This window comes from Carya illinoinensis, chromosome 11 (genome assembly GCF_018687715.1).
Source record: "Carya illinoinensis cultivar Pawnee chromosome 11, C.illinoinensisPawnee_v1, whole genome shotgun sequence".
Classification (NCBI taxonomy): domain Eukaryota; kingdom Viridiplantae; phylum Streptophyta; class Magnoliopsida; order Fagales; family Juglandaceae; genus Carya; species Carya illinoinensis.
Window position 1 is genome coordinate 11423251 of NC_056762.1, and position 8911 is coordinate 11432161.

Here is an 8911-nt window from a genome sequence, read left to right on the forward strand (position 1 = left end):
TATTTTCTGACATGCATTATATAGACATGAGCTTCATTTTGTCATGTTGTCTCTAAATTATAAAAAGGAGCGATATTGAAAATCTGAAAAAAATTTCATTGATTAGAAAGATGCTCTGATTTTTGTTTTCAGTATATGAGAATGATCTGAATATATTTCAATACTCTGTTTTGTTTTGATATGGCATCTGAAAGCTTTTAGCATGGTGTACTCATTTTGTATATGACTCTATCTCTGTTGTTTGGGTTGGAACCAACTTCTCTATCTCTGAGTGCACCCAATTTGGAAAGAAAGTGGCTATTATGTTGTCTTTCCTATGTGCACACTCAGGGCACTGAGAATAATAAAGGAAAAATTTCACCTCTGTCTCTGCTTGGTTTGGTCACCGGGGTTAGTAACTTAGCATAACCCTACCACGGGAGTTAAAAATGGTCTACTTTGTGAGATGCTCTATTTTGATGTGATGATGATGCTCAGGTTATATTATGCCAAAGTACCTTGGGTTTTATATGTCTTAAAACCATCGCTCTGTTATGTTTGAAAACATGTTTTGTTTTGCATGATAACTCTAGAAAATATTTAGTTTTGCATATTGTACTCTGTAAATGCTCATGTTTACACGTTAGTATATATCTTCTGCTTACTGAGTTGTTAATAACTCACCCCTTATCTTCATAATAATTTTCAGATGATATTAATGACCTAGCTAAGGTTCAGGAATAGAAATTGAAATTTGGTTAGCTATGGAATAGGCGGTCGAGTACCTAATATTACCAATGTTATAAGAAGAGTTTGAATTGAGTATTTGGAGTCCTTTTTTATTTTTTATTTGAGACTTATTAAATTATTAGTCTATTGTTTTAAGGTTACTGGAAGATTGTGGAGATAAGGATTTATTTATATTAATTGATTCGTTTTGCTTTGATGTCTTTATGGTATGAAGTTGATAAAGATGAATATATGATTGTTTGAAATCATTGGAAATTTATTTGTATTGGGAGACCTAAATATAGGTGACAATTATTAATTTTCTGACCATCTCAGTACAGGGCGTTATGGTATTATTATCACTAATACTATAGTGATTTAATATAGTATTAGTATTAATATACATTAATATACTAATGTATACCAATTAAATAAAGTAAAATGTAATTACTATACTAATATATATTAGTATTAATAATGTATTATATATATCAAAATGATTCAAAGGATTATGTTGAGAATTTATTAAGCTTAAAAATATAATTAATTTATATATTTTATATTAATAACATTTGATCAAAACTATATATAATATTTTATATAATATTAAAAATTAATTATACATATATATATATATATATATGAACCAATCCAATCTTAAAAATCTTAAAATCGAAATCGAGAAATCATAAAATCGGTTTTAAATCGAATCAGACCAACCGATTCAATCCAGACTGATTTTCTAATTTTTTTCCAATTAAACTTTCGTCAATGGTTCTAATGAATAAAAATTTTCCTTCAAAAAAAAAATCTTATCTGTTATAAAACTATCGAAAGGAGAGAGAGAGAGAGAGAGAGAGAGAGAGAGAGAGAGAGATAGAGCTCAGAGAAGTTATGAAACTTATGAATTTCTTAAAGAATTCAACGATATATATAGGCGTACAAAGGGGACTATGCTAGCTTACTATGCTAGCACTATGCTAGCATTATGCACTATGCATATGTCGGCCAACTCACTATGCTAGTACTATGCTAGCACTATGCACTATGCATATATCGGCCAACTCACTATGCTAGTACTATGCTAGCACTATGCACTATGCATATGTCGGCCAACTCACTATGCTAGCACTATGCACTATGCATTTGATGGCTAGTTCAAGGTGGTCATACAATTTATTTTACAACAATGTTATTTTACAACACTCCCCCTTTGGATGACCATATATAATGAATATGCCTCGTTAAAACCTTGTCAAGGAAAAACCCTGTGGGATAAAACCAATGGCGAAGGAAAAATAGTACAATATTCATGTGTACCGTAAAATGTTTTAAGATTGCCTCATTAAAACCTTGTAAAGGAAAACCCAGTGGGAAAAAACCTTAGCGAAGGAAAAAGAGTACAATCAGTATAAGTCTTCAAGACATTACTCCCCCTGAAAAGTGCATGATAAAAGGTCTTCAAGTCTCCGCATTCCAATGTTCTGCACAATCTTCTTAAATGTTGCAGTTGGTAATGCTTTTGTGAATAAATCTGCCAGATTATCACTTGATCGTATCTGCTTAATTTTAATTTCACCTTTCTCTTGAAGTTCATGAGTATAAAAGAATTTAGGTGAAATATGTTTGGTTCTATCACCTTTGATATATCCTCCTCTAATTTGAGTAATACAAGCAGCATTATCTTCGTATAAATGTTGGACTATCATTAATCACTGGAAGACCACACTTTTCTTGAATATGTTGGATCATTGATCTTAGCCAAATACATTCTCGACTTGCTTCATGAATTGCAATGATCTCTGAGTGATTTGAAGAGGTAGCAGATAGTATTTGTTTGACAGATCTCCATAATATAGCAGAATTTCCATAAGTAAATACATATCCAGTTTGAAATCTACCTCTGTGTGGATCTGAAAGATAACCTGCATCTGCATATCCAACTAATTGTGGACTTGAACCATGTTGATAAAATAATCTCATATCAACCGTACATCGAAGGTATTGAAGGATATGTTTAATGTCATTCCAATGTCTTCGAGTTGGTGCGGAACTATATCTTGCAAGTAAATTAACTGAAAATGCAATATCAGGCCGAGTACAATTTGCAAGATACATTAGGGCTCCAATTGCACTGAGATAAGGTATTTCAGAACTAAGAATTTCTTCATTGTCTTCACAAGGACGAAATGGATCCTTCTGTACATCAAGTGATCGAACAACCATTAGAGTACTCAGGGGATGAGCTTTGTCCATGTAAAAGTGTTTCAAGACTTTCTCTGTATAATTTGACTGATGAATGAGAATTCCATTTGGCAAATGCTCGAGCTGCAGGCCGAGACAAAATTTTGTTTTGCCAAGATCCTTCATTTCAAATTCATTCTTTAAATATGTAGCGGTTCTTCTGATCTCTTCAGGAGTTCCAACAAGATTTAGATCATCAACATAAAGCGCAATAATAACAAATCCGGAGTCTGATTTCTTAATAAAAACACATGGGCATATTGGATTATTCTCAAATCCTTCTTTCAATAGATATTCGCTAAGGCGTTTATATCACATGCGTCCGGATTGCTTTAACCCATATAAAGATCTTTGAAACTTAATAGAATACATACTTCTGGATGTACTAAGATTAGAAGCTTCAGGCATTTTATATCCTTCAGGGATTTTCATATATATGTCATGATCTAATGATCCATATAAATATGCAGTGACCACATCCATCAATTGCATATTCAATCTTTTTATAACTGCCAAACTGATCAAATATCTGAATGTGATTGCATCCATAACAGGAGAGTATGTTTCCTCATAATCAATCCCCGGTTTCTGCAGGAAACCTTGTGCAACAAATCGTACTTTATATCGCACAATTTCATTGCTTTCATTACGCTTACGTACAAATACCCATTTATATCGAACGGGCATTACACCCTTTGGTGTTTGTATAATTGGTCCAAAGACCTCTCGCTTTGCTAGCGAGTTTAATTCAGCTTCAATAGCTGATTTCCATTTTGACCAGTCATCTCTACGTTGACATTCTTCGACAGTTCTTGGCTCAATTTCTTCATTACTTCTGGTAATGTCAAGAGCCATTTTATATGAAAATATGTTGTCGACAACAGTTTTATTTCTATTCAAAATTTCTCTTGTACTCATGAAATGTATCGAGATCTCGTTATTTTCAGGTACCTGTCCCTCTTCAAGGGAAGACATTTCATGAAATACCTCTTCAGGAGGTTCTTTCTCAGGAGATTTACTCTCTTCAGGAGCATCAATTACTCTTATGGCTTGTGTTGGTATGGACTCTTCAGGAGTACCAAATTCATTTTGTATTTTCCTCTTCCGAAGAATTTTGTCCTTAGCACCAATAGGCCGTCCACGCTTCAGGCGTATCTTAGACTCACCTATTGCTATTTTGGCAACTTATCCTTCAGGGACTGCAATCCTTGCTGGAACATTAACAGCAGGAATATATGATTTTACCACACCTTTAGTGTCAGTAAATACATCCGGTAATTGGTTTGCAACACTTTGCAAATAAATAATCTTTTGAACCTCTAGATTACATTCTTTTGTACGAGGATCAAATTGGGAAAGAGCTTTTATTTCCCAAGTAATTTCCTGTCGTGCTACAGGCACCGATTTATCATTACCCAATGTTGGAAAAATGGATTCGTCAAAATGACAATCCTCAAAACATGCCTTAAACATATCCCCTGTAAGAGGCTCAAGGTATCTGATAAGAGATAGAGAATCAAACCCAACATATATCCCAAGTCTACGTTGAGGGCCTATCTTTGTACGTTGTGGAGGTGCAATTGGAACATATACAGTACATCAAAAAATACGAAGATGAGAAATATTTGGTTGCTGACCAAATGCAAGCTGTAATGGTGAATATTTGTGATATGCTGATGGTCTAACTTGAATTAATGATGCTGCATGAATTATAGCATGTCCCCAAGCAGAAATAGGAAGATTTGATTTCATGAGTAAAGGTCTAGCGATTAGCTGAAGCCTTTTAATCAATGATTCAGCTAAACCATTTTGAGTGTGTGTGTGGGCAACTAGATGTTCAACATCTATTCCTATTGACATGCAATAATTATCAAAAACTTGAGATGTAAATTCTCCTGCATTATCCAATCGAATAGTTTTAATTGGATAGTCAGGGAATTGTGCTCGTAGCTTAATTATTTGTGCAAGAAGTTTAGCAAATGCAGCATTTCTAGTGGAAAGTAGACAAACATGTGACCATCGACTTGATGCATCAATTAAAACCATAAAATATCTAAACGGTCCACTTGATGGTTGAATAGGCCCACATATATCTCCATGAATCCTTTGTAAAAAAGATGGAGATTCAAAAACAACTTTTGAGATAGATGGTTTGATAATCAATTTACCTTGAGAACATGAAGAGCATGGATATTCATTGGGTAAGATAATCTTCTGATTCTTTAGGGGATGCCCATACGAATTATCAATTATTCGTCTCATCATTATTGATCCCGGATGTCCAAAGCGATCATGCCAAGTCATAAATATTTTGGGATCAATGCACTTCTGGTGCATTACAACATGTGATTCAATTGTTCTCATTTCTGTATAATACAATCCAGATGAGAGAGCAGGCAGTTTTTCTAATATGAGCTTCTGGCTTGAAATTATTTTAGTAATGAGAAGATGCTCTTTCTTGTCTTCGTTAATGGTTTCAATATGACAACCATTACGACGTATATCTTTAAAACTCAATAAATTTCTTCTGGATTGTGAAAAAAATAGAGCATCATCAATACAAAAATTGGCGTCATTAAGCAATACAATATAAGCTCTTCCAGAGCCTTCAATTAGATTCAATGAACCGGAAATGGTATGAACATAGGCTTTACTCAATGTTAGATTTTGAAAATATTTTTTATCCTTAAGAATTGTGTGAGTTGTAGCACTGTCAGCCAGACATACATCTTTATTATTCATCTCGGAGATAGAAAGTTCATCAATAAGACTCGTGATTCTACAAAATATATAAAACTTTCATTACTACAAAACATTGCAGAATAAAAATATTTTACAATAATATGAAGGAAATACATTAATTAAAAAGAAACACTTCCATGATTAACTCTACCACTAGAATTCTCAAAGAAATCAGAAACATCAAGACTTGTAATATCTTCTCCATCTATAGAATCTAAAGCATATGATGGTTCAGCAAAATTTGTTTCAAATTTCTTTGTTTTTTCTTTTATAGAAGATTGGTATAAGTCAACCAAGTGCTTAGTTGTACGACAGGTACGAGACCAATGTCCAATCATACCACATCTATGGCATCCATCTTCATATTTCTTTAAAAATTTATTTTGAGGACTTTTGCCTTTCTCTGAGTTGAACCACTTCTGATGGTACGGTGTATATCTATTATTTTCCCTTTTAGTGTGGTCACTTCTAGGACCTTCACTTCTATAGTTTTTCTTACCACGTCCACGCCCCTTTTTTTTTTTAAAAGATGCACCATTCGCTTCTGGAAATGATGTAAATCTAGTACCATTCACTTCAGGGAATGATATAGAACCAGTAGGACGTGACTGGTGATTTCTTAATAAAAGCTCATTATTTTGCTTAGCTAATAGAAGACAAGATATAAGTTCAGAATATTTCTTGAAATTTCACTCTCGATACTGCTGCTGCAGGAGCACATTCGAGGCATGAAAAGTAGTATATGTCTTCTCTAACAAGTCATCATCAGTGACTTTTTCACCACATAATTTCAATAGCGAGCTAATTTTAAAGAGTGCAGAATTATACTCACTAACACTCTTGAAGTCTTGCAACCTCAGGTGCATCCAATCATGACGAGCTTTTGGGAGGATTACAGTTTTCTGGTGTTCATATCTCTTCCTTAAATCATTCCACAAAATAAGTGGATATTTCACCGTTAGATACTCAGTTTTTAATTCTTCATGAAGATGGTGCCGAAGGAAAATCATTGCCTTAGCACGGTCCTGCAGGGACCCTTGATTTCTTTCTTTAATTGTATCTTCCAGGTTCATTGCATTCAGATGGATCTCAGCATCAAGGATCCAAGATAAATAATTTTTTCCAGAAATGTCAAGAGCAACGAATTCCAATTTTGTAATATTTGACATTTTCTACATATATAAATTAGGAACATAAGTATGTTTAATATTTCATATTCATTTTGAAAACTACAAAAATATATTGAAAGACTTACTTGAAGTAGAGGACTACTAGTTTCAAAATCGTCAGAACTTTCGTGCTGATAACGTGTTATAAAACTATCGAAAGGAGGGAGAGAGAGAGAGAGAGAGAGAGAGAGAGAGAGAGAGAGAGAGAGAGAGAGAGAGAGAGAGAGAGAGAGAGATAGAGCTCAGAGAAGTTATGAAACTTATGAATTTCTTAAAGAATTCAACGATATATATAGGCGTATAAAGGGGACTATGCTAGTTCACTATGCTAACAGTATGCACTATGCATATGTCGGCCAACTCACTATGCTAGTACTATGCACTATGCATATGTCGGCCAACTTACTATGCTAGTACTATGTTAATACTATACACTATGCATATATCGGCCAACTCACTATGCTAGTACTATGCATTTGATGGCTAATTCAAGATGGTCATACAATTTATTTACAACAATATTATTTTACAACATTATCCTTCTTTGTTTTCTTTTGAAACAATCCTTCTCGGTAAACTTCGTCGTATGTACATCGCATTAATAAATAAATAATAAAATAATCAATACGGCGACGTGTGGGAGTTCAAAGTCCAAACATTCATATGACCGTAAGCTACGGATAACCTAAGGATGGGTGAGGAGATAACGGTGACAATGGCGGAATACTGAAAATCCCTTGAAGATCACCGTCCCATACCGCCTTCCAATTAGACGGCGTTAATGGGACATCCGTGGAAGAAGTACCGGTCGTATTCTTCGATTCCGTCGACCTCTCCTTCTTGACGACCACTACCTTCACTTCCTCCTGCTCACGATGTCGTTTTCTCTCGCCAGACTCTGGGGTTGTATCCGAGTTCCCGACCTCGAGTGGGAAGTTGAGGATCGCTTTCGAACCACGGAGCTTGAATGCGGCTCGGTCATAGGCCTTGGCGGCTTCTATAGCCGTGTCGAAGGTCCCTAGCCATACACACGAGCCGCGCCGGTTAGGGTCTCGGATCTCCGCCGCGTACTTTCCCCAAGGCCTTTGTCTGACTCCTCTGTAGTGCTTTTTGGCTTCGAGACTCGCATTTTGCTCTACGGAGGAGAGCAATGATGCATCCGGCTGGTGATTGGGATTGCCCAATTGGATCCACTTGGCGTTGCTTTTGCTCGGAAGCGAGATCTCCAGCGAGGGTTTCGTCCGATTTGTTTGCGGTTTCGATTCTAATGCATAGTAATCACGGGTTGATTGGGAGTACGAGATCGAAGTTTGGGTTTTGGGATTGGCTTCGAATTGAAAGAAATCGTTGTTCGAATGGTGGGATTTAGGCGTAGCGAGGCACATACTTTTCCGGAATCCGAAGAAGTCGGTTTCATTATGCTGGAAGGTAAAAGAGTCGAAGAGGTCGTTGGAGCTGGAAAAGTTAGTGACCGCCATGGGGGAGTTGGAACTCGAAGTTTGGGAACAGAGAGATTGAGAGGACGAAACCTCAGTGTCTGAATTAGATAAGCAGGGCAGAGCCACAGAAGATACCTCACCAAGTAGGTGAAGCTTGATTAGATAGAGAGCAGAAGAAACATCTTCGTTAGAGGTCTCCATGGATAGAACTATAAATCTTTTGAAGGCACAGCCGCACAAGAATTGCTTAAAACAGAGGAGGAGCTTTGAGAGAGAACGAGAAGGGAGAGAAGAGTTTAAATTTCGGAAAGCCAGAGAATTGAGACTTGAGAGTGGAATGTGCAGTGGAAAGGATAAGTATATATAGTGGAAGGATACCCCGGAAAGGAAAGAGGACCTTGCTTTCACACAGCTTCCTCGCTCCATGTAGGAACCATCGTCTAGATGGATCCTTCCTGTTTCCCGACATAGGGGTGACGTGCTCCTCACTTTTACAACCGTTGGATCACTTCTCAGAGTCAAACAACACCCAAGTATGACCTCTCGATGCAGGTACTGTTTGTTTCTATCGCCAGACTGCTTTTCTCTTTTCCAAGAAGGTTCTGAAAA

General features: G+C 36.1%; 1 protein-coding gene across 1 annotated transcript; it reads right to left on the reverse strand.

Moving 5' to 3' along the window:
- Positions 1-7193: 7193 nt before the first annotated feature.
- Positions 7194-8620, reverse strand: LOC122282727 (ethylene-responsive transcription factor 5-like). The gene has a single exon (XM_043094724.1). The coding sequence runs from the start codon at positions 8501-8503 to the stop codon at positions 7538-7540; it is 966 nt and encodes a 321-aa protein (XP_042950658.1). The 5' UTR covers positions 8504-8620; the 3' UTR covers positions 7194-7537.
- Between the last annotated feature and the right edge of the window lie 291 nt (positions 8621-8911).

What these genes read in the sequence shown, in the direction of transcription:
- LOC122282727 (XM_043094724.1), bottom strand. Translation starts at nt 8,503, where the DNA reads ATGGAGACCTCTAACGAAGATGTTTCTTCTGCTCTCTATCTAATCAAG.